Consider the following 26,634-nt stretch of genomic DNA (forward strand, 5'->3'; position numbering starts at 1 on the left):
CCTGGGTGGTTTTAATTTTTATTAATAAGACACCGAAGCCTTAGATGCACACATGGCTCAGTAGAACCCACTCTGCCATAGTTCAGTTTCTTCTTGCCCCCTCCCCCCTGTGCTAGGCAGGACTGTGACCTGCAGCTGTCCATTCTGCTCTGCCTCACGTCTGCAGACCCTTCCAGCCTCCACTGCTCACCTAAAAACTCTAGTTTGGCCTCTTGCTAGAAGTTAGTAATGGACTAGAACAGTTAAAGTGCTGACCAGGTGGTCCTGAGTATCTAGTGAGCCCCACCTCCGCTCCTTTAATTCCTTCTGCACTCTAGTGTCTACAGCAAGAATCAGCTGAGGCTGAAACTGACGTAGTAGCTCCTTGGGTCTATGTTCTTATAGATCCAGGAAGAAGACCACATTTTTAAGGGTTTTGTTGTTGATGATGCTGTTGTGGTTGTTTGTGTGTGTGTGTGTGTGTGTGTGTGTGTGTGTGTATGTGTGTGTGTGTGTGTGTGCATGCACCATGTGTGAACATGGACACAAGCGCCAAGGTGGAGGTCAGAGGACAGCTTTCAGAGGAGTCCCTCTCCTCCTATTGTGTGTTGCAGGGACTGAATTTAGATCATGAAGCCAACTCAAAAGCCACATCTTTAGAACAAGAAGGGCAGCCATTTTGATGCACTTCTGAGGACCTGGATGGACATGGGTAGCTTATGTACGCCAAGGATGGAGGGTGCACGTGCAAGTATCTATGGGTGTCAGTGGCTCTGCAGCTTAGAAAAGCATCAGTGCGTCAAGACTCATGCTTTCTAAATGTCAACGGGGAGAAAAACAACGCTAGGTATGGTGGCACACTATGGACTTCAGGCATTTAAGGACAGGAGACAGGAGGATCAGGAGTTCACAGCCAGTCTCTACTTATGCTTGAGGCCAGCCTGGGTTACATGGTACCCTGTTAAAAGAAAAGCAACAGAAAGGAAAGCATGAAGAAATTTCAGGCAGTGGTTCTCATCCTTCCTAATGCTGTAGCCCTTGAATACAGTTCCTCCTGCTGTTAGCCCCAAACCATAAAATTGTTTTCGTTGCTACTTCATAACTGTAATGCTGCTACTGTTATGAATCATAACCTCAATATCTGATGTTTCTGATGGTCTTAAAGGGATCATGACTCTCCTGTTGAGAGCCATAGGTTTAAGCGAACCGACCACAATTTTTAAAAATGCCTGATTCTAGCTCAGAAGATCCGATCTGACAATATGTTAAGACTACCACAATTAGTGAGAAAGCGCCACGTCAGATTTTCTTCTCCATGTAGAAGTGGTTCAAGCACATCTTTAAGAAGAGCCTACAACTTCCAGAAGATTTCAAGTTAGGTTTTTTTCTTTGCTGCTGCTTTCATTGATTTACAATAGAATTTGGGATTTGGGTAGAACCGCACGTCGTCCAGGCCTTGCACGGTGCAAGCATGCTGCAGGGGCATGGCCACCAGGGATACAGAGCCCTTCCCCAAACAGCCTTTGCCAATTCTAAACACCATTTTCAGCAAGTTTGTATTGAGCCGGTGCTTACATGACTGTGGCAAAGTGAACGTGGATCTTCCTGGTTCTCTTCTGTGGCTTTTTCCAGCTCTGACAATTTCCTGGAAATTATTTCTGAAAGACAGATGTCAGCCTCATCTCCCTCAGACTGTCGTGACGTCTGTATTATCAGTCTCATTTAGGATCCAACTAAAAACCAAGAAATACCCTATTTTTATGAAAAGAGAGTTTGGCAATCAATGGGGAAGAGAGAGACCTCTTAGCCTTGGCCAGTGATAATTCCAAGAAACTGTGCCTTTTTTAAGCATTTTGTGGTGACCCTGCTATCCAAAGAATTTGCTTATCTGTCTACCTTAAAAGTTTCCATAGAAACCTGCTGTCTTCAGAATATTCCCAGCTCTTCCTTTGGTGCCCACATTTCTACCATAAGAAGTTCATTATTGAATGTGAATTTTATTTACGGGATAGGGGCTAGGAGATGACTCAGTAAAGTGCTTGTCTTGTAAGCCCAAGGACCAGAATTCTATCACCAGCCCCCAAATATAAACCAAACAGCAAACTGAAAAAACCATGGGACTGGGTAGTGCACAGCTCTCAACTCTGGGAAGGCAGGGAGCTGGGTCCTGGGACTTCAGAGGCTGGCCAGACTAGCCTACTCTAAACTCCAAGGCAGAAAGAAGATACTGTCTCGGGAATCAATGTAGATAGAACCTGAGGAGCAGGACCTGAGGTTGTTCTCCGTCCCCACACTGACACTGGCACACATCCCGTGCTCACATGCGGTATATACACACCTACTCATAATACATATAGACACACTCGCGCACGCAAACACACACACACACACACACGTACACACACAGACACACACAGAGTACAGCAAGGGCCAAGGAGTTGGCTTATTAAGCAATTGGTAGTCATTGCATTAGAACATTAATCATTTTTAGATCCTTTCCTGGAAGTTCATCTTAATGGACGTCAGTGGAGAGAAGAAATGCGGCTATGTAGATCAAGGAGACTCCTTGGGTTCTGGGGAGGGAAATGGGTCATGGAACAGGAAATAGGAAAGAAAGAACATCTCAGAGTACCAGGTAGGAACAGCACCTCGCAGCAGAGGCCGATTTTTTTCACCACAGTCCTGTGAGCTCACATGTATTTTTACATATAATGAAATAAGGTGACCTGCCCAGATCATCGGCCAGGGAGGAACAGGACTTGGGATTTAAAACAGAGCTGCCTGATCTAGACATCTCATTCCCTGATGCCAGGTGCTGTCCTTGAGAAAAGGGCAGAGAACTGGAAAGCTGAGATTCAGTTGCCTCCTTCAGAATTTTGCATAAGGCTGACCCTGGCTGAAAGTCTCGTTTTGCAATCACCCATGTGGAGCTAGAAAAATCTCCTAATGCTAACTCATTTTGAGTTTGGCTTTCTTCTTACATAAAATTTATGTAACATCACAAACTAGTTTACATGGAATGCGATACTTGTTTATAAAGAGCCACTTGTTCGGAATATTTTTAGCGCCCCCCCCCAATTGTTATGGATACTTTCCCGGCTGTCTAGAAAAACTGGGCTATGTCCACACTCTCTTCAGAGGCTTGGGCTTGCACGATGCTCACATGACCACCTGAAAGCCGGTGATGTCCTTCCCCTCTAAGTCCTCACACTAACTATTATAGCTCTGAGATGTCTCCTAAGTCAGGATACGTGCAGGTTCACCTAGGAGATGATAAAAGAAAAAAAATCTTCAGTTTCTTCCCAAAGAAGTCACTTAAGCCAACTTGGCAAAGCCATTTTACCTTCCCCATTTAATACCTTAGTGGGCTTGTTTTCTGTGTCTCGCTCTTGATGGTTTGTGGGGGACACTCAGAGGTAGAGGGGTGACTTTATGAAGGTGGGTGTCTTCTCTTCTCCTTTCCTTCAGTGTTCTTTCCCAGCTACCACAGAAACCACACTTTCTCTACTGAGCACACATTCCTGGGACTAGAACAAAAGGCTCCTGTGAGCTAAAAAGCAGCAGGAAGGGTGGGGCAAAGGCCTGAAGGTTTTGAGGGCTTCATTTCTTCCTTGCTGGGGGCTGTATTGGGATAGGATGCAGTTTGGAGCCTGCTTCTTCACCACAGGGGAAACTGAAATGAGCCCTGAAGCTTCATAGGGGACCCCTCTAATCTTTATCCTCCTAACATAGTAACTTCCTGACCCTGGAGTGACTTGAGCATCTCCCAGCACTCAGCAGGCCCAGGAAACCAGCCGTGAGGCCGCAGACCAAGAAAGGGAGCCCTGTCAGTGAGGTTCGTCTGAGCCTCAGTTTACCCTGATGGCCTTTGCTTTGCTGAGTGCCTCCTTCCTTCAGCCTGTTCGTGACAGCAGAGCCAACAGCCATGGGAACCTGCCCTCCAAGGACAGTACACTTCATTGTTATAGGAGAGAACCAGGAAATCGGAATTTTCCATCCTTCCTATTGAGGAGAATTGGATTCCACAGAGAAAGTAACAGCTTTAAAAAGAAACACACACTCGAGAGTGTGCGCGCACACACACACACACACACACACACACACCCAGGTCCCTCTGCTCTGAGCTGGCAGACCTTCTTCCCTGCCCGGTAGTTCCAGACACTATGAACCAGGGCTTGGCCACGCTGCTGAGCTCCTGCACTTTCAGTAGCGAGTTAATGTGGCCATGACTCAGAATTATCGGACCCCAGATGCCAGAGAAGTGAACTAACTTCTTTTTGGCTCACAGTGGACTCATAGGCAACAAAATAGGTTTCGTGTTGTAATGAAGCAGTGTAGAGTGTGGCTCCCAAGCTGTGTGTTGTCTGCCCCTGCCCGCTTCATTGCTTGCTGGATCATTCTCTCCTATCCATCCTCCCTCAGAGCCAAGAGCCCGAAAGCCAGCCCAAGTCGTTTGCAAATAACACTCCTGAACTCAGCCTTGAAAAGACTTGTTACGATAAGCTTGTCCAGGGTGCATATTGTATCTCGAGTTTGGGAATAGCTGGGAAAACCTTCTACTCCATTTAGGGAGAGCCTGGATGGCTAGTGGGTGGGGCTCTGAGCACAGGATTAACACCAATAATACAAAGAAATACACGTAGAAAGTGCAAAGTTGATCTTGAAGAACAGCTTACAATTATTATGTAACACCTTCCTTCCAAGGACTACCAAGAACTTCCCTGCAGATTTCACCCAGTTCTCACGCAGCATGAATTATTTCCCAGAAATGATTTAGGCTCTTTTGGAAAATGCATTGATTCTTTTAACCGTCATGATCCCACTTACAGTAAAACCACTATTATCTGATTTTCTGAGTTGTAAAGCTATTATTAACGGGCACATTATATATGTTACCAGTACAGTGACAGCTGATGTGTGTAATGGTGACCCCAAAGTTCTATAAGACCCTCAATTTGCCCACTCATGAATCAAGGGAGATTGAAAGTGTATTCAATCCAGTTTTTTCATGTTAAGAGTCTTATTATATTCAAATCCTCTTTAAAGGAGTTCAAGTATGTGCCCGCCGTGATTTTTCTATGGCTGCACCAATTCAGAATGTCCTATCCATTCTTGCTTGGTCTTGCGATTGAACCCTTATTTAAAAAAAAAAATACACCTTTTTAGTAATGGGGTAAAAAATACAAATGATTTGATCTCAAATCTGAAGGTGAATCAGTTTACTTTGGTTTTTAGATTTTTAATTTTGTTTGTGTGTGCACGAGCACGTCTGTGTCTGTGTCTGTGTCTGTGTGTGTGTGAGAGAGAGAGAGAGAGAGAGAGAGAGAGAGAGAGAGAGAGAGAGAGAGAGTGAATGAATGAATGAATATGTTTGTGCACCACAGAGACCAGAAGAGGTCAGATCCTAGATCTGGAGCTAATATTGATTGTGAGCCACCCAGTGCAGAAGCTGGCAACCAAACCTGAGTCCTCTGTAAAAAGCAGCGAGTGCTCCTAACCATTGAGCTATCTCTCCAGTCTCCAAAATCTACCTTCTAAAGTGTGGTCGCAGACATAAGTGACATAAACACATTTACCAAAGTGTGAGACATCACTCCGAGCCCTCTCCACTCTTACTCTTTGTACCTTAGCCCAGCGTGTTGAGTTTGACACAGTTACCCCAGAGCTGTTGTCCTTTAGCATCTACCTGCTGTGCTTCCGAGTCCTCAGAGTTAGTGCTTCAGGTCTTTCTATGTTCATTGTGGTCGGTCCCTCTCCCACCCTCTCCCATGCCACATGATGAAGGCATCAAGCCTTCATAGGAAGTGCACATCAAACTGCCAGCCAAGGAGGAAGCTGTGGCTCGGTTGCATAGTCCTGGCATGGCTTCTGCAGTCTGGGTTTAGAAAACCAAGAGCTTAGGCCAACAGGATCCCACAGGAGAAGGAAGCGAAGACCTAGAGCAACAGAAATGGGTGTGCCTTCCTCTCTCCTGGTTCATCAGTTTCCACAGCTGGCTGGAGAAGTCAAGCCATGCCACAAACTGGGATATCTGCCTTACACTTACTGGTGTTTTATGGTGATTTCAAAGAACCATCATGTTTCTCATTCAATGAAAGGTTTCTAGTTCTGTATCCAGTGTTCCTCAAGAGGAGGGGACTGACTTTTACCGTGACTTGTTCCCCGTGTAAATGGGATAATTGCCTCTGGAGCATCCTCTTGAAAGAAAGACACAGACCAATGGTCTTGGGAGTCTTGTATGTTTGCTGGGCCCTGAACTAAAAGCTGGCCCAAGTTCTTACTAATTAGGTGACTTTACAGGAAGTCACTTATCTCCTTCCCTTCCTGGTCCTTACCAGGAAATAGGAATAATCTTGTCCATTCTGCTTCCTCTCCTGGCTAATGTGACGTCAGCCAAGATCAGGTGTGTGAATGCTCCCTAAGCCAGAGTGCTGCCATCATGCTTGTGATTTGGGTCTAAGGAGTACATCCAGGAGAAGGCTCTGGTAGGTAGAGGGACTTGTGTGTGACAGTTCTGTAAACTAATTTCCCCTGATAGTCTGACACATAGCAATGTATAAATCAGATTTCTATTAAAACATATGGCAGGTATAAGATGTGTTCAGCTCTAGTACTCGAGGAGACCACTCAGCCCTTGCCCCAGGCCTGGTGACCTGAGTCCAGTCCCTGGGACTTACATGGTGGAAACAGAGAACTAACTCCTGCCATTGTTCTCTGACCTCCACTTGCATACCATGGACTTCTAATCCTCCTGCTGCAGCCTCCTCCCAGGTAGCTGGTATTACAGGCATGCTGCCACCATACCTGGTTACTTGCTGAATAGTTCTTTGACACTTTTCAGTGGCTGCACTAGTCCCGACCAGCCGCATGCCAACTTCAAGCGCCCAGGTCCTTACTGAAACCTGTTCTTCGCTTTAGTTATATTTCTCTTGTTTTGATAAAACGCCATAACCCGAAGCAACTTGAGGAAGAAAGGATTTATTTGGCTTCCACAGTACAGTCCATCGTCAGGGGAAGCCAAGGTAAGAACTTGAGGCAGAAACCCGGAGGCAGGAACTGAATGAAGCAGAGACCATGATGAGACATAGCTTATTGGCTTGCTGGGCTTGCTTTTTTTTTTTATATTACCCAGGACCACCTGCCCAGTGGTGAATTGGATTCTCACACATCAAATTCAAATGAAGAAAATAATCTCCAGATTTGCCTACAAGCAATCTGATTAGGCATTATCAATTGAAGCTCCTCTTCCCAGATGACTCTAGCATGTGTCCAGTTGACCAAATCCAACTAGGACAAGAGCATAAACGGTGTTTTAATTGACGCTTGTTGCCTAGACAGATAAATCACTAACACACCGACAGCTTCAACACGTTGTTCTAGAAATCATGCACACTACCAAGTGCACTGGAAACAAGGCAGGAAGGACGTCACTATGGAGGCTTCTTAAAGGTGACCTCAGTTATAGGCCTTAGACAAGAGAGAGGTGAGGGAGGGCTGGGGAGGGCTGTCGTTAAGTATGCTTGACGTACAAGTGTGAAAACCTGAGTTCGAGTCCCCAGGAGCACATAAAAAGGCTGGGCACAGCCATGTGGCCGTAACCCCAGAGCCCGTGGCCACTATACTTACTCTCACAGGCAAGTGTATGCATGCAATCACACATGCGCACTTCCACACATCCCATGTTGAAGGGATACGTTTCAGCAGGCAGAGATGCAGGAGAAGCCAGGTAGAGCGTGTGTGAAAGCAAAGGAATGCTGAGGAGAAAGCCTGGACCAGACCAAGCATGATAAAGAGCTGGGGAAAAATCTAGAAAGGTGCCTGGAGGGATCAGGTTAGAATGTTGTAGGTCTGTTTAAGGGACATAACTTTCAGCCAGGGATATGTCTATAATCCTAGATTCTTGAGAGTCTCATATAAGATGATCATAAACCTGGGCAACTTACTAAAACTGTCTCAAAATAAATTTTTAGAGAGGCTCAGGAGTGTAGCTCAGTAGTAGAGTGCTTGCCTGTCACGTGTAAGACCTTGGGCTCAATCCTCAGCACCACAAATAATAAAGATTAAAAGGCTTATTTTATCCAGTAGTAGCCATGAAGTTTTCTAACCAAAACAACAACAGGATTGATTCCTAAAGACTTCTCCAGACAACACAGTGTGTTTTGTTTTGTTTTGTGAATAATTGGCATGCATTTAGTTTTACGCCAACTACAGTATAGTATCTCTGAGTCTGAAACGTCACTTCCACAAGAGTGTAGAATTGTCTAACAGAGAGAGCACTGACAAGATTCTTCCCATCGGTGACCCTGGAATCATCAAGCCTTGGGGTTCCCTGACAGGTTTGCCCCACTCGCTGGAGTTATTTGCGCGCAGACACCATGTTTTCTGTCTCATCAGTCCCACCAGGATCTCTGCACTCTAGCTAGCCTCACTGCCTGCCAGTGCTCAGCGGGCTCTCCCCAGCTCTGTCCTTGGCCTTGGCTCACCTTACTGCCTCCTCTATCTCAGTGCAAGTGGGCTTCACTACCTGAACCCAGAGGGTCTTCTCCTGAGTTCTTGCTCCACAGCAGAACTCCCCCGCTGCCTAACCCCATTCTCCCTCTGTAGTCAGCCTTGTCATTTGCACCTAGCTCTCTCCATCGTCCAAGAAACCTGTCTGGATTCCACGGTGCCCGTTGCCATCTCACACAGCCGCATGTTTCCGCTTTCCTCATTTCCCACTCACTCCTCAGATAGTTGTAGCTGTGTCCTCTGCTGATTCTAGTCACCAAAGGCTAGATGCATGGAGCACGCATACCCAGTTCCTCTTTGTCTTGACGCTCCTCTCTGACTCCTGCCTGCGGTTTACTCTGCCTTGACGTATAACTCCACTCTCCTCCGACTTGTCTCCTGCTATCTTCTTCTCTACCTACCAGAGCCTTCTCCTGGATGTACTCCTTAGACCCAAATCACAAGCATGATGGCAGCACTCTGGCTTAGGGAGCATTCACACACCTGATCTTGGCTGACGTCACATTAGCCAGGAGAGGAAGCAGAATGGACAAGATTATTCCTATTTCCTGGTAAGGACCAGGAAGGGAAGGAGATAAGTGACTTCCTGTAAAGTCACCTAATTAGTAAGAACTTGGGCCAGCTTTTAGCTCTGAATACACCTTTTATATATAGCTCACTCCCTAAATGTTTTCTTGGGGGAAACCCATCTATTATAATGGCGTTGGCAATCAGTATGATGGAGACAACCCAAAACTGACTGTATCTATGACTCAGGTCTATGACTAGGCAAGGACACACACTGATATGACTGCCTTCTTTACTGGATGTCAACAGAAAAAGGACAAATCTTTCCACATCCCTCCCCCCAGTCCCCATGGCCTGGCATAGAAAACTCTAGAAGCCTGGGTTCTGTCATCAGCTGCTTCCTTCCCACTGAGTTCCTGCTCTGCTTTCATCTCCTCTTCCACTGTGATACCTTGAGTCCACCCCTTCTTCGTTCCTTCTGTTTCCGTTCATGTTAACAAAGTCTGTCATCTCTGTTTCTGCAGGAGCCTCTTAGCTGCTCGCTCTCCTCCTCGTAGCAGCCTTGCCCTGATGTGATTCATTCTCCCCTGCATATCTGGAACGATCCTTTGAAACAATATCTGATTATGTTACTCCCTCCTTTAACATCCGTCAGTGACTCCACGTAGCCTTAGGATAAAGTCTAAACTCAGGACAGCAGACAAGGCTCTTCTTAATAATGGCCACTGTGTCTCAAGTTCTCAATCCATGCCAGGTTCTGTTGTGCTCTGAGAGCTTTATACATATCCCATGGCTCCCTGATGAAGGTCAGTTACTGTCCCAATTTTATCATTGAGGGAACTGAGGCCCACGTGAGCGTGTACCTTGCCAAAGGTCATGCAGCTCGCTAGCAGGTTGAGGAGCCAAGATTTAAGCCCCAGAACACCTGGCTCAGGACCTCACTCCTGACCAATGTGCTACCCTGCCTCCTTTGTATGGGATAATTTCTCATTCATTCAGAAATATTTGTTGAGTCTCTGAAGTGAGTCAGAAACTGCTTGAGGCATTGGAGGTGTAGCGGGGAGGAAAGCAGAGGCTGCCTACATTCTGGCGAAGACTAATAAACAAGACAAGGCTCAGGAGATGGCTCAGTAGGCAAAGTACCTGCTGTACAGCATCCAAACATGAGGATCTGAGTTTATATCCCTAGCACCCATGACGGGGAAGGCATGAGAGAGAACATGAAGGCAGAGACAGATTCCCTAAGGTTCACCAGCCAGTCAGGCGCAGGAAAGACCTCGTCTCTAAATAAGGTGGAGAATGATAGTGACTGATGGAAAAACCTGATATCTAACTGACTCCACACACAGTGAATAACCAACCAAACAAGACAAGCAGTGGAACTGCTAGAAAGAGAAATTAATGGAATAATTAATGCAAGAAGAGAAGGAGAAGTCAGAGAATACAGGCTGGCTGTTTTGGATGGAAAGTTAAGAGCTTAAAGGAAGTGAGAGAGTCCCAAAGGAGTCGCCAGTACAAAGGCCCTGGGATAGGACTCTGTCTGGTGTGGGCATCAGTAGAACCAAAGCAGAGGGAGGCAGGCAGGAGGAGGCAGGCAGGAGGAGGGGTGGGGTCAGAGCATGTCAGGCTGCAATCATTTGGACGTGAACTCTGAGTGACATAGAGGAGCAGTACCTTTACACATGGGGCTTCTCTGCAGCTCTTCTGAGAACAGACTACAGGGGGACGTTGATGGAAGCTGGGAGACGAGTTTGGGTCTATGAGAGAGCCAACAGTGCCTGGGACGAGGATGGAAGGAAGCAACGGGAATGAAGGAAGCTGTTGGATCTGTATTCGGAATAAAGGCAGAGCCAACAGTATTTGCCAACAGACTGGAAAGGCACGTAGCAGAGAGTAGAAGGTTGCCTTAAAGCAAAGGGACCTTGGCCACTGACAGCATGGGCTTGGCCTTCTCTGAGACTGGGCCACGGGTGACGGTGAGTGCTTGTCTAGACGTACATTCAAGATAGATGATGTTCAATGAACTGTAGTGACAGCACGGAGACATCACCTCCCACCCTACCCTTTCAAAACACACACACACATACACACACACACACACACACACACGCATGCACGCACGCATCTTGTGTAACAACTGTCATACTGCTTGGTTTCCCAAACTACCCGCGCCTGCCAAGCTGTCACCCTGTCCTTCCTTTCAGAGGCTACCCTGGCCCGGTTCTAATGCAGACTTGTAAGTGCCTCTCCACATCCCCCGTTTCCCAGCCAGACTGGCTATCATTCCCTTTGATACCCACCCCGCCCCCACCCCTAGCCCAAGGCACAGAGCACCATGTTAGACATTGGATGGATGGGCTGAGGAGCCAGTGAAGGGAACTGTGGGTAGATGGATGCTGTGCAGTTAGACCACACTGTGTTCAGCTGATGATGGTGGGAATTCCCCTGGACCGCTGCCAGGTGGGACGAACACTCAGCTGAACTGAAAGAAACAGCAGATGTCAGGAGTCTGAGCGCTAATCCTGCCCCGTGTTGCGAACACCACAGTCTAAGTCCCCTTCCCTGAATGCTGGTACCCCCCACCCAAGCCCAGCCCTGGCTCCTGGTTTGGTTCATCTCTGACAGTAGTAAGCATGTTCTCTTCCCCTTGTACATCCAGGTGTGTAGGGGGGAATTTTGATTTTAAAACCGGAAGACACATCGAATGCAATGACGTGCTGCAAGCCTGCTTTCCACAGGCCCCTGGGTCTGCCAAAAACGATCAGGCCTGATTATTTAGGAAGCTGCCTCAGCCAGGCATTACTAATTCGGATGCCTATTCGGGCAAATGAGCAATGTATCGCAAAGTGCTTTTGTCAGTGAATTGCAAGTGAAGGGGTGGGGTCAGGGGAGAGTGATAGAATGTTTGCCTTTTGCCTCATTTCCAGAAAGGACGGACATTTCTTCCTGGAAGCTGCACTTGGCAGCAGGCTTGGGGAATGGGAAAGATTTATTTCCTCTGCCAAAGCTCAATAATTCAGCTTGAGTATTTCAGATCGATACATTTCTTGCAAAGTTTCCAAGGACCGTGTTCTTTTTTTAAAAAGACATTTAAAAAAATTATCAGTAGGGCACAATTCTTCAGTGATAAGACTGGCGGATCAAGGGTGAGTCTGGTCTTCCAAAAAGACAGAAGCCTAATGAGAAAGGAGAGGTGAAGGGGGAGAGCAGGGTTGGGGCTAACAAGGCAGTAGGGTACCCGCAGGCCCTGCTGCTAATCGCCTCACTGGATTTGTGGGACCGCTTCAGAGAGCAGCTGCTGACAGAGAAGCTGGAGACTGAATCTCCTTATATCTGAGACTATGGCTTGTCACTGCTCCTGAGGAAGAGCCACTCACAGAGGTCCTCACCATCACTTAGGACTGCTGAGGTGTGCCACCCACAGCCCGCATGGGTCACATTCTTGTGAAATTTTCAGATGTCTACAGCTCTGGCATGGAAGGACAGTGACAGGATCTACAAGGCCCTTGTTGTTTTAGAAATTCCTTATGATGGGAGAGTCTATGTTCACTGAAACAGGTCCTTTGTAGTCCTGTGTCCTGGGTCTCCAGTGCTGTGTGCCTCGGAGTCTTGTGCTTGACACACATTGCGTCTGAGTCCTGTCTACTTCTCCTATCCCTGTTTCTCAGGATGGAGGTTCCTTTGCTCTGGGCCACACAGGTGTGACCTCAAACCCCTCAGATTAGCTATTATATTTCTTTTGCTTACTGTCAAAAAAATCCAGCAGTGGCCTACCAACAGGTGAAAGAAGCTTACCTTCTGTCTAGTAAGACTCCAGAGCTGTGCAGTCCTTTCACATAGAAAGTATTATGGGATAGTCTGGGATGTATGACAGCATAATTCTCTCAAGTTCCTATAAGAGCACAGCGATATGGTAGCAAGACAAAAACCCAGGGACAATACTTAAAACTCAGTAACAAGGAGTCTCCAAGACGGTGGATAAACCTGGGGACAAGAAAAACCCAAAATAACCAAGAAGTTGTCACCAATCCTATAAGTGGCCTCTGAGACTCAGCAAGATGCAGGATTCCCTGGTGCCTGCTAACTCTGTGGCTGGCTACCACCTTCTTCCACAGTAGCAGAGGAGTGACTTGGGAAAGAACTCCCCAAGGAACAGAGAGCCAAGTGGTTTCAGAATGCTAGCTGCCATCTTTGAATAGAAGAGTAGCTAGGTAAAGTTGAAAGTAAGTCAGTTCCTAAAAACCCAGAAAGATTAACTTGGGTTTTAAAGGAGAAAAAAAAGAGAGAGAACGGTAGAAAAGTGAGACTCAAACACACTTTATAAGACAGAGGAAAATGAGAAGCAGGATAATAGCTCTTCATAAGACAACAGGCGTTCCAGAGCATCTTAAACAGTTCACAGCAGCCGTCTCCTTCCATGTGAGCACAAACATTATGAAAGTAGTACAACATGGGAGGGGGAAGCAGGGATAGTGCTAAGTCAGAGGTAGGACATGAGCTGGTAAGAGCACACAAGAATGGATACTGAAGACCAGGTTTTGAAGAGTAGTGGAAAATGCAAATAAGGTAAAATAAGAAGGAAACAACAAAAAATAACTCAAGAGAAAGTGACAAATATTGAATAAAGACAAAGACATTTCATCATGTGGGTAAAAAAGATCCCGTGCAAAGAAACTCAAAAGCAAGCCCAGTCCTGCAGAACACTTGAGTCTGGACGTGGCCACACCTCCTGTCCTCTGTTCCCTTATAAGGATACTTGACACTGGACACTGGAGTCGTGGTCCCTGAAGAACCCTCGTGACCTCGTCTCAAGATCCTTAAGTTATGTCTGCAAACATGTTTCTCATAAAAGTTCCCATGCACAGGCTCCAGGGGTCACCGTGTGAGGGTATCTTTGGGGACCGTTCAGTTGTTGATAGCGTCCACGCTAGTAGGTCACAGAAACGGTGGAAGTGGACTTTGCATTTTATTTTCTAAGTTGACTGGTGGTAGTTCCTAGTGTTCCCTACCAAGTCAGCCATACTTGTTAAGAAGTAAGAGTGGACGGTGGGCTTTGATAAACAGCTGCCTGGTGAGAGACCTCACCAGAGCAGAGGCCACAAGAAAGGGCTTTAACTCCAGGCTCCAAAGACAGGGATCTCCTTTCAGAACTCACAGTATTCTTAGCTATAAAATAGGCATGGCAGATCGTGCCTGTAATTTCAGGCCTTGGGAGGTAGAAGCAGGAGGGCCAGGAATTCAGGGTCATCCTTACCCGTAGTGAGCTCAAGGCCAGCCAAGAGAGGAATGACAAACTCCATGTGACAGTAGGCAGACAGTGAATTCAGGTGTCTTTCTTTTTGGTGTCCCCTGCCTTTCTGCCACCTAGCCGCACAAAGTATACCCTGCCCTCTGGCCACTAGAAAGTCCACCTTCACACTCTGGGGCTGCCAGTATTCCTTGAGACTCTTCTTACTGCCGAACAAAACCAAGCATGAGTTGAATCATGTCTCGTGTTATCTTATCAGCTCCCTCTCCCACAGGACTCCTCCAGCCTTTATCACAAGCTATAAATGATGTAGAATCCCAGATGAGCAAACCAGGAGAGAAAGGTGTTCCACATAACGTGGAGCGTCCCGGCTCCCTTCTGGCCCCCTGAGCCCAAGGGGAGTGAGGCTTGTCTTTCTCATTTTCCTACCACTGTGTACAAGTCTTCAGCCAAGGGCATCAGCAGCCTTCACAGCTCTCATGCTGAAGGACAAAAGCTAGGGAAAGAAACGATTCTCTCTCCAGTGTCTGTGAGTAAAGAGGGAATGGGTCAGGGACAGAAAAGTCGGTCTCGTATGCACATGCCAGAAAGTGTAACACGAATGCCTTTAAATAGAAGTTGCTGGTCCAAACGTGATGTTCCCCACCCCCACCCCCCGTGAGGCATCAGCGTCAGCGATGCCGTTAAAATTACCCCATCCTGCTTGTGATGTCTGTCTTGCGGCCCTCAGATGCTGAGTTAGCACTGGCTGCCTGGCCTCGCAGAGGACACTCAATTCCACAGCAGAGGGCAGCCAACCTTTGAAAACACTTGGAGAGAGTCACTGTCAACTAGAGTCAGGAGGAGGAATAGAGCGTATGAAAGGCATGACGGGCTGGAATGAAATTCTCTCTCTCGAAAAACACATCCAAGAAAAGCCTTGAAGAATTGTAGGTTCCTTTGACCCCACCCCTGGTACAACCTGGGGTCCATGAAGTTCTTGTTGAAACTCCCCTTTCAAAATAAAACATAGACACACACACACACACACACACACACACACACACACACACCCTTCTTGTCCCCGCATGTCACCACCTCTGGGATTCCGTGATGTCAGGCACTGTCTCCATCTTGAGAAGAGGCAGCTTGCTGTCTCTAAATTCCTAAGGATAAAGAGGGAAGGGAAGGGGCAGCTGGGCCGCACAAAGGCTAGCCTCTCTCCCATCCCACTGATTGGATCTCTCCTGGCCCATCCAGAATGAGGATGAAGGTCACTCTTGTTGCGCTCTGTAAATGAATGTCTGTAGATCATAGCTATAGCCAGACAAGAGATCATCTGTATGTGGCTCAAATGGGCAAAAGGGAAAGAGAAACTGTTCATTCACTCCATTCCGGCAGCCCCTGTCAATCATCTCTAGGATGCAGAGCCCACAGATCCAGATCTTTGTGCTCATGTCCCCATTAAATGTACTCATGGAACCTGTTGGAAACACACAGTGATTTCTAGTCGCTAGCCGTCTTATTTTTCTTTTCTGTCCTACAGTTGGACTCATTGTTGGCATAAGTATTGATAAAGTTGGTAAATTAAAACATATCTTCTCCCAAATTCAGGAAACTCTGTCCTTTTTGCCTCTTGGCTTTTGAAGCTCCTCTCTCTGTGATATCTCTTCATTCCTAGTCACACTAACACAGTGTTCATAGACTAAGATAAGATGATGATGAATCTTTACTAATATGCATACCAAGTTTCAGTGTGTTAGCAAGGTCTTCTAACATTCCCGGGGAAGGGCCACTCTCCTCCACCCCTGCCAATGTCTGCTGCCAAGTGCCTCCCTTATTTTATCTTGCCCTGATATCTATGTGAAAAGTAGGCAAGCTTTCTAATTCTATATTCTATTTTCCTCCCCTAAATTTGAGATAGTATGTGTATTTCTCTTTCAAATCTAGTTTGCTGTTACATTCTATCACAAGTCATCAGTTAGAATCATTTGTATACAAGATGCTTAAAAGCACTAAATTGATTTTCCAGTATCCACCAATCAACTCCAGTGGTCCACAGACATTGAAAGGGTGGGCACTGGTGGTCCCTGTGTGTGCCTTTCAAAGAAAGGATAATGGCTGACCCTGAGTTCACCTACAGATCTTTAACTCCAAAAGCCCAGGAGATGGATGGAATTGCTCAGGTTAGTCCCCATTCTCTGAGGTTAGCATGGAGCCTCCTCACCATGTCTGTTTTGGAAGACTGACTTGAAACATTGGTGTTGAGTTTGCTTTGATTTTTAAAACACATTGTCCCATTATGTCTGTAGAACATGCATTCCAGAACACATGCTGACACCCAGCTAGGACTCTCAAGTCCCTTTTGTAATGGAATAGTGTTTGCCGGCCATATACTTTAAATCACTAGATTGCTTACAAAAACCTAAGGCTATGGGCAATCTTCTTATATCATTACTCTGTATAGCTTACAGAATAAAGACAAGATAAATTGTGAAAGTCCAGTACGATTAATGCACTTGCTTTGTTGTTATTTGGGGGTGGTTTTATATATTATATATTCTACATATATATTATACTGATATATGCATAATATAATTTTATTATGTATATGAAATATATGCGTACATAATAACTCTATATGATATATATGTTGGTTGAATTGTACATGTGGAGCCTATTGGTATCTGTTGTACTAAACTATAAGTTTAATTACTGAATTTAAAAAAGAAGCCTTTTTGTTTCCCACTCTGTTGCCTGGACCTCCTTTCTCTGCCCTTCTACTGCCTGCTCTTGACAGTCTCAGTATCTCCAGGGGAGATGCTGTCCCGGGGCCTGCCCATCTTTTTCTTCCCTCCTTCAGGGCGTCTCAGAGCTTACAGAACTGTTGCTTTAGCTTCCTGGGCTCCAGAAAGCTGCTGAATACATTGTTGTCTCCTATAGATCCATGTCAAAGCTTGGGCACTCAATTGCCAAGTCTGTGTCCTGCAAAACCCCTAAAATACGCAGAGTATTCGCTAAATACTGGAATTATTGTGTGTCATACTTGAATTTGTGTTAGTAAGTAGAATGACATGTTAAATATAATTTTATTAATTTCTAGAGAATTTTACACATGCATACAATGTATTTTGATTATATTCATTCCCCTCCAACTCCCCCAACACCCACCCTTTGCTGACATAGCTTCCAGTTCTCTTGGTTCTAGGCTCATTGTAACCTTGGGACATCTCTACACAGACTGTAATATTCTACCAGAGTCTAATTTGGTGAACAAATGAGTTTGGGGAGATTATATGTTTATGAATATCTTAACTTCATTTCTACTGCAGTGATAACATACCCTGACCAAAAGCCCCATGGGGGAGGGAAGGGTTTATTTTACTCACAAATCCAAATTATAGTCTGCCATTTTGGGTAAGTCAGAGCAGGAACAAAAGCAGCCAGCCACATCACAGCTATCGTCAAGCCCAAAGAAAGAATAAACATACCCTTGCATGCTTGTCCTCGGAAAGCATTCTCCCCTCTCATGCTGGTTAGGACTCTGCCTATGGAATGGCGCTGCCCGTAGTGACTGGATCTTCCTACCTCAACAATCAAGACAACTCCCAGTCGGGTGTGGTGGCGCACACCTTTAATCCCAGTACTCGGGAGGTAGAGGAAGGCAGATTTCTAAGTTCGAGGCCAGCCTGGTTTACAAAGTGAGTTCCAGGACAGCCAGGGTTACACAGAGAAACCCTGTGTCAAAAAACCAAAAAAAAAAGACAACTCCCTAACTGATCCCTAACCAAACTGATCTACATAATTCCTTATGAAGACTCTTTTTCAGGTGATTTTTATATTATGTAAAGCTGACATTTAATACAAACCAGCACAAAGGGTAAGAGTTACTTATAGGAGCAGAGATGACTCTCCATCATGGAAAAGCCCAGCCCAGTTTCACTGATAACTTACCAAAGCTGCAGCCCTAGAACTTGGAATATGACTTGTAGGCAGTTCAGCGGCTCGGAGAGTCTTTTTCCTCTCCAGTAGTTTAGTTTACTTGTAGCGTGGGACCTGAGATCCTTATTGATTTCAGGAACTTCCTGAGATTGTTTACTTCCTAAGGCTCATGGGCCTCCCCCCTCATTTCTGGAAAGAATGTTTTATTTCAGAAGTTGCTACACAATAGGGTAGCCAGCCCAGAGGTGAGTCATCTAGCAATAGGATCTTGAGTTGTATGCCAGGGCCTTAGTGAAGGTGGACCTCTTGTGTTCTGAGTGCTATGTAAACACCGCTGAGAAGTGTCACATACACACACACACACACACACACACACACCATTACATGTATGTACATTTTACTCTTAGCACATGTACCGGATAGTTGGAAGTTTTATCTTTCCAAAGGTAGAAGAGACCGAGGGAGGCTCTGTCCTTTGATGCAAGTCTGACAGAAATTGGCTGGCAAAGTAGAAGTGATGGGGACTTCTGCTGGGGATGGAAGCATGAACTTAGAATCACGGATATAAGACAAACTAGAGGTATTTTCTTGATGTAACTAGAAACTTTTAAACTTCAGAGAGAAACTCCCTAGAACCCCCTGAATCAAAATGCTACAACACAGCTCAGGAAAACTGGAGTGCACTCAAAACTGAGACTCTGACTTAGTAGTTGCACATGGCTAACAGATGCTAAAAGGATGGGAAAACAAAACCCAAATCATCAGATACAGCTGTAGAGGGAATGGTCCCTACTGAGCGCAACTTTTCTTTTTTATTTTCTTTCTTTTCTTTCCTTTCCTTTTCTCTTTTTGTATCGAATAAAGCTCAGGCTAGCCATGAACTTCTCATTCTTCTGTCTTCACCTCCTGCATACTAGGATCCAGGACTGAACCACCTCAACCAGCTTCTAAACTTCTACAGAACATTACATCTTATGTAGATGTAATAACGCCACTGGAGCATGCTGGTGCACGCCTGTAATCCTAGCTGCTCGGGAGGCTGTAGCAGGAAGATTTGGAGTTCAAAACCAGCCTGAGCAATTTAGTAGGACTGTGCCCTATTCAGAGAATAATACTTAATACAAAAAGTAAAAGAGACAGTAAATGTCACCTATAATTCTACTACTAAGTGACAGTTGCTATTAATATTTCTATAAAACATCTGTGCATTATTTGAGAGTCTGTGAGTATATACACTATTCTAGTTTTCCGTATGAATGTGTATTCTTTCTGAATACTGTTATCAATTGCATCACTTTATCACAAATGTTGTCAGTAAATGACTGCTCTCTTTTTAATGTTCTGTTTTCTACTATTAAAAATAACACTTGATATTAAAAAAACTAACATCTTTGTGCATGAATTTTTCTGCATTCATAGCCATTTCTCTAAGGTAGATTCTCAGAAGTTGACATTCATCAAGCTCTTAAAATATCACCGAGTTGTGTGCCAGCATGGTATGCCAGCTTCTCCTCCGCAATCTTGTATAGGTCTAATGAGCTCCGACTTTTAAAAAGCCGTGTAGTGGGTAATAAAACAAGTCTCTGAAAAGAAAAACAATCAAGAAGAAATGACATAGGTATAAAATATTAAGACAAGGTGAGCGGCAGGTAACTTCAGACAGCAATGGACAAAGTTGGGGACTTTGGGAAAAACCTGTTACTGGCCTGCTACGACTTACATGGTAACAGCAACACAGGCAAAGAGAAAACAGTACTATTGACCCCTGACCCTTCCCTCTCATCCATCCAGGGGGATGACCATCATTCAGAGCATTCAAGATGGGTAGGCTCGTTGGGAGAGCAAAGCAGAGTTCTATGCAGAGCAGACTCATGTCAAGCCAGAGAACTCTACAGAAAGATCAGTTATCCCAACAGTTTTCCTTGAAGCAGTGGGAAGAGGAAGAGACACAAGCCGAGCTGATCTGACATGAGGAGTAGATGGGGAGGAAAAGTGTGTACACAAACCAAAACAGTGAGGCTGGTTGGGACCCTGAGTACCGTTCAGGACAGACTGTCAGACCTGTGTGAACACTCAGGAGCAAGTTATCCCCATGGGGCCAGACACCAGTCCTCAGTAAAGTTGCTGAAAGTTTTATACTCGCTATATTTCTGAGCTTTGGAAAAGCATTCCATCTTATTGATGAGTGTGTAGATGGGTTAATAGCTAAGAAATTAATTGGAGGGGGCCTAGTGTGTCACCAGATGCTAGCTTCTCAGGCCTCACCTGGTTGGCGCTTTCACTGACCCATGGGATGATGGATGCCCATCAAAGCTTTGTAATAGGGATGATAGTAGAAAGAGATCCTTATCTGGGTGGCGTGCAGCACGCAAGAGTGATGAAATTGACATTCTTACAGTGGGATTATTCCTAATACCAGGTTTCTATGTGCAAGCAAAGGTGTCACCATTAATGTCAGCATAGAACACAGGGGCGAGTTCTTAGGAAATGCTTTCTCAGTACCAAGCATTGGTTTTTCATGTTGCTAAAAAAGTTATAAACATGCCATATGTGACTCTGGTGCTTTGCAGCTGGAAAATTTTCCATGTTTTTCAGTCAGGCCAAATAGAGACAGAGAGGCTAAGTAACTTGCACAAGGTCACACAGGTAGAAAATACAAGTTCCACACTGGTGCTGAGAGCTACAACATCACCATGCAAGTTTTATTAAATTGTTAATGTACCTTTCTCTTCTACCAAAGTACGAAACGGTCGCATAGAGAGAGGCAGGTGTGTATAATAATTGTGAGCTTTGGTTGTATCAGATCAGACCACTTGGTTCCATTTTCTGACTATGTGACTTTATCCAGTCACTGAACTTCTCTGTGCTGCACTGCTCATTATTGTCTTAGGGGGTTAAGAGAATTATGGGGATGGCATATATACAGCGTCTCCTGACCTGCAGTAAGTGCTTGTGTTTGCTGCTATTATTAATCTATTTGAGAATTAGTATTGCAGATGTGGAATCCCTAAGTGGATGAAGGAGCCAACAGCACAAGCATTACCTCTTCCAGTTCTGTGGGCCGGAATGATCTCACCTGTTAGAGCAAGAGCCATAGTCATCATTGTGATTTGGTTTGATTTAAGTGTTCACTGCCTGTCCGCCTCATTGCCCTGGCAGGGGAAAACTTGAGTCATGCTCCTGTGTTGTCAGATAGTACAGATAGTACGGGACAGAGATGCGGAGAGATCTGCAAACTGTAGATACGGGCTGCTTGTTTTAAGGCAGGATAGCCAAGCAATCAAGGAACTAGTCACTAGACATGACTGGGTCAAGGGTCATAAAGTTGCTGTCATTGAGTCAGGAGATGAGGTCACATGGATCTCTGGTGTAGGTTGACCAGGCGTGGTATGGCTTAGCTTTTCCAGGCCTTGGTTTCCTAATAAGTTATGGGGACCAGGGTTGAATCAGAGCATTGCTGTGGCGTCTGCCTCTCACATTCTGGACTCTGCCTTCCAGTGCATGGGGTCCAGAGCAAGTTCTTGTAAATATGAAGAGTTTAACATGGAAGGATATTTTCACCAATGGCTAAAGTGTTGAGAAGCCTTGAGTTGGGAGTTAGGGTTTGGCTCAGTAATAGAACACTTGAATTTGTATGAGTTCCAGTGCAAACACCACACACACACACACACACACACACACACACACACACGCACAAATTAAAGGAACTTGAGCATAATAATGCTCAAACAATGTCTACCAACTCAGATCATTCAATTTCAATTAAACTGAAATGAGAACCCAGCCAACTGCAGGGCTCCTGTGAGTTAGGAGACACACAAAAAGCAGTTAAGGGCTTTTTTAAAGGGGCAAGCTGTTAGGTTTAGCATTGCCATGGCTGGCTGACAACTTTGCAAAGAATTAGAACATAACACTAATCTCCCTTCCATGACTCAGAAGAGCCTTCGAAAAGCTACAGAATCTTAAGATCTTGATCACGAGTGTGGAGTAGTTTTATAGCAAAAGAAATAGCATCCTGGCTGTCTGTATTGTTTGGTAGTTGAGGTTCAAATTCAGTAGTGCGTGCTGGCTATGTTAAGCCATGCAGGAACTTGTTGATCACATACTCTTCAGCCCCATATTTTACAGATGGAGCCATTGAGCAACAGAGAAATGAAGTGGGTTGCCTAGAATCCCACGCTCATTAGCAGCTTATGTAGGAAGGAAATCCCGGCCCCTGACTCCTGGTCAGCTTTCTCATTAGTTTATGCATAACTCAGAAAGTTGGGCATGAGGTTAGGATGACCTGATGAATGTGGTGGCCAATTTGAACGTGGAATTGAAGAAATTATGAGAATTTAAGAGTCTGGATGTATCACTGAAGGTTATGTGTGAGCCCATGAACTTGATCTCGCCTCTGAGGAAAGAAGGGAGTGGGGGTCTTAGTGATTTTCTCATTCATAGCAATTCAGTTCCTCCATACAAAATTCTCACCGTGATGAACGCTGGTCATAGTTAAATGGTTCTCATGACACATTGGCACACAGAGGCTAATAATATCATAAGGAGCTCTCTCTGTCTCCCTCCCATCTCCCCCTCTCTCCCTTCCTCTCTTCCCATCCTTCTCTTCTTCCTAATCATTAACATATATATTCTTTCTTTGTTGAGTCAAATTGCCAGAACTGACAACGAAACAAATCCTACACATCCCTCCCCTCTCAGCAGCCTTGGACCCACCCACAGCTGGGAGTTGGGCAGAGAGTCAAGAGCAAGTGTCGCTGAGCAGCCTGTGAAAGCAGCGCTTTCTTCCCAGACACATGCAAAGTATCGTTCCACCTGCCCCTCCCTCCTCTTCCTAGCCATAAATCTGTCTCCCTGAGATCTGCAGATTTTTTTTCCTATCTTCAATCTGCTGATAACTTGCCTGGGCCAAGGATCTCAGTGTTGGGTGGGAAGGAGTTGGTTTCCTCCGTCTTTTTGAAAGCCAGTCTTAATTCTGAGTGTGGATGGAAAGTGCCTGGGTAAGAAAACAGAATCTGGCATCGGATTGCCTGGATTCAGATCTCAGCTCTACTTGTTGCTCTCACCGTACAAGTGTGGGGTACTTCCCTGGGACGCATCAGGTCTCCTCCATCTTCTAACGTGCACTTCCATCTCAAATGTTATACGAGCATGCAGTTAAATGAACTGATGCTTCTGAAATGCTCTGAACAGCACTAAGTGCAGAGAAGTGCTTCATAAATGACTGTTTAGTCAATTAAATTATCTCCATCACCTCAGCGTTACCTCCAGGTACCTGCTCTGTTCCATTCCTCAACATAGGGGCTTTAGGGCCCTTGAAGGAAGTAGGCTCTTTTTTTCTCAGTTAGAATTCCAAAGCATATGCTATGTCCCAGCCCTTTTACACCGTTGAATTAAAAAAGAAATAGCTGAGGGATTTGACATGCAGCACCCGCAATGTAGCCAGCCTCTCTCTGGCTCAGTGAGCTGCCCACCTTCTCCATAGGCTAATGGAAGTGCAGTCAAGCTGATCGATTTACTGAGTGTCCTGGAGCAGGTAGCTTGCAGCGTCAGGGTCACTGTTGGTTAGCTGCCAAGTGCTCTCTGTAACCTGCCGCCCAGCTGTACACGTGCCGGGAGCCTCCTTGTGGGCTCCTGGTAAGGGGGTTTCCACGGTGCTGTGGCCTTGGTTGCTTCAAGGCTGAGCTGTGGGAGAGATTAATGGGAAGTGAGAAGAGAAACTGTTATTCTTACCCAGCAGTGTTGTTGGGAGTGTGTGACTCTTCTTGTATTTAGGGAAAAGATTACTCATGACGGTTTTCTTCCATCGAACATAAAGAACCTCAAATTACTGTTTGTGTCCCCCGCCCCCTTGTCACCCACCTCTCTGCTTTAGTTTGTCCTCGGTAGAAACGTCAGCATTTAACTTTCTAACTTTCGTTTCCCCTCTTAGGCAGGCTTCAGTTCTGTATTTACTTTGACACCTCAGCAAGCTGGCCCCATCCACTTACTTCCCTGCGTTACCCAGAAGCTCTCTGCTCAAGCCCTCTGGCCACTAGGTGCTTTCCTGTGGCCAGCCGGATTGGAACCTCTACCCATCCTTGATAGAATCATCCTCCCACTTACCCAGTAACATCTTAAATCACAATTTGGTATGCTGTTCTTGTCCAAGTGGACACTGTTGAGAGTAGGAAATAGCCGAAGGTCTTCCCAGGATAGCCTGCCACCATTCACACTCCACTAGGAACAGGCAGGCACTTTCTGTGTCCATAAACCATTTTGAATGGGCATTGCCAGTAACAACCCAAACATAGAACCTCAAATCCTTTAGTGGTCCAGTTCCCTTCTAAAGGTTATAAAGTGGTCACATACTACAGTCACTTGTTTGATTATGTATGAAAAAGACATTGCCATTAGATGTAAAACAGGAAAACACACTCAAATGCTTAGGGTTTGAATTGGCTTGGTTGGTTTTGGTTTCATGGAAGTGAGGTTGAACTTGGGACCTCACGTATGCTACCACTGAGCAATATCATCAGGCCTCATTTGACTTGAGATGGCATCTCACTAGGTTGCCAGGCTGGCCTGGAACTCACTACGTAGCCCAGGAGGCCCATGCATTACCTTGCATTATTGTCGAAGTAGCTGTGTTATCTACCTGGCCCAGCCAATTAACTGGCTGTGAGGAATCTTCCTTGGACTTAGAAGAAACTGACTTCGGCTCTTCAAAACCGTTTTCTGCACTAGAGCCTGTTAGAAGGCTCTGCAATCATGTTCACAGCCTGGCGTGGTCTCCCTGGGATCTGAGCCAATCGTTTCCCCCCTCTCAGCAGCCTATCCTGGTGATCATATAGTTCAAAAAGCAGTTTCTTCCAGAATTGAGCTGAAGAGCACATTTGAAAGACATGTACCACATATCCTCCAAAGTTCAAGTAGTTCACCTGCAGAGACTGAAGCCCCAGTGTGCAAACACTGGTCTCACGGAGCTCTCTCTCTGAACTCTTGATTCTGTGACTTCCGAGGATAAAACCTGACAGACTCCCTGTCAGGATTCAAGTTGTAAATAATCATCAAAGACTGCCCTCCTCCCAAAGAGCTTTTGCTCATAGCTACGTGCAACAACTTATAACAATACTGAGCATACTATAAAGGACTTTTAAAAGTATTTGCTAACTTATTGACAAACCAGCCAAGCATATATTAATATATTATCTAAAGTATATTTTTCAAAAGACATGTGCAAACAACAGTTCTATATGCTTCTACAAACCTCTTCAATATCCAGGTTAATAGAAGATGCCTGGATTCACATCTCTGTTTCTGTATTCCGAGTGTTGTGATAGCACAGGTCTGTAACTTCTAGAACATTCTGTATGTGCTCATGAAAGAATAAGAGTAAAAGAAAAAAATGTTACTATTGTTATCAAAGAGTCTTTGCTGTAGATAACATGCAAAGGTCTTGGGAACTCTCTGGGTCCCATGATCACACTTTGAGAACAATTGTCCTAATCACTTGAAGGATGTATCAGAATTGCCCACAGCACCAAAGTTAAATAAACATACAGACGACCTGCCTCTTAGAGTCCCAGCCTGAGCCACTGTGTGGCCCACTTTGAGTCCATCTGCAAGACAGATAGGAAGGAAAGGACTTTGTGTGTTACCCTGGCCTTGCCTTTGCCAGAGGCTAGCCTGCCACTTCCCAGAGGCTGAGTAAATGTCTCTTCCTGGAAAAAGTTTCAAGACCTTCATCATTTGGCAGCTCTGGGGAGGGACAAGGTCAGCTCTGGAACACTCCCATTTCAAAGCTCTGAGTCTCCAGCTAAATGCATTGAGACTTGTCATGCTTCCAGGCCTCCTTGCATACCACCCCACCCCCCACCCCCCAGGGCCACTTTTGAGCCAACCTGAAAGTAATACAGCCTCAGACCTATCGTCCCCTGAAACACATGGAAAGGGGGTTCCCCTCACTTTACCTCTAAGTAAAAAGTTCATGTGACTCCACACTTAAGTACTTACAAACCTGGCCGGGCCTTGGGACTCAACCCAAGCGCTCTTGAGACAGAGAGACTCCGTTCTGTTAATTATTCTGCGACCTTTCCCCCTTTGTTCCAACTGTGCAGCTGACAAGATCTTTTCTCTCTGTCCTGTGTTGTCCAACAGGTTTGCAGCCGATTTACTGGAGCAGAGATGACGTAGCCCAGTGGCTCAAGTGGGCAGAAAATGAGTTTTCTTTAAGGCCCATTGAGAGCAACAAGTTCGAAATGAATGGCAAGGCCCTCCTGCTGCTGACCAAAGAGGATTTCCGCTACCGATCTCCTCATTCAGGTAAAAGAGTCTGGTTCTTGCAGAGGCTCAGCATGGAACGATAGCTGATCTTTTCCAGACTCATCATAACCCATGGGACCCTCCCCAGAAGTTCTCCTAGGAACACTGACATCATAAAAAAGGGAGGTCTATAGGCATTGGCCAGTGTGTGGGAAAGACGAAGTTTT

The 26,634-nt window shown here is 45.5% G+C and overlaps 1 protein-coding gene and 1 long non-coding RNA gene across 7 annotated transcripts in view; one reads left to right on the forward strand and one right to left on the reverse strand.

Moving 5' to 3' along the window:
- The window catches only part of Etv6 (ets variant 6), a 234,459-nt gene that overhangs the window by 160,863 nt on the left and 46,962 nt on the right, over nt 1–26,634 (forward strand). For all 5 annotated transcript variants that reach the window (NM_001303102.1, NM_007961.4, XM_011241206.3 and 2 more), the window contains one exon: nt 26,303–26,467. In NM_001303102.1, the coding sequence (NP_001290031.1) occupies nt 26,303–26,467 (165 nt within the window). The remainder of the gene's footprint in view (nt 1–26,302; nt 26,468–26,634) is intronic.
- Nucleotides 15,655–26,307, reverse strand: Gm38908. 2 transcript variants are annotated; one of them, XR_869492.3, is made up of 3 exons: nt 26,159–26,307; nt 25,413–25,520; nt 15,655–23,848 (listed from the first exon to the last, which is right to left on the reverse strand). It is a non-coding gene; the product is annotated as a predicted gene, 38908 (long non-coding RNA). The 2 variants fall into 2 exon arrangements; XR_869493.3 differs by having other exon boundaries at nt 15,655–23,159; nt 23,638–23,848; nt 25,413–26,307.

Source organism: Mus musculus, chromosome 6, assembly GCF_000001635.26.
Source record: "Mus musculus strain C57BL/6J chromosome 6, GRCm38.p6 C57BL/6J".
In the NCBI taxonomy this organism is placed as follows: domain Eukaryota; kingdom Metazoa; phylum Chordata; class Mammalia; order Rodentia; family Muridae; genus Mus; species Mus musculus.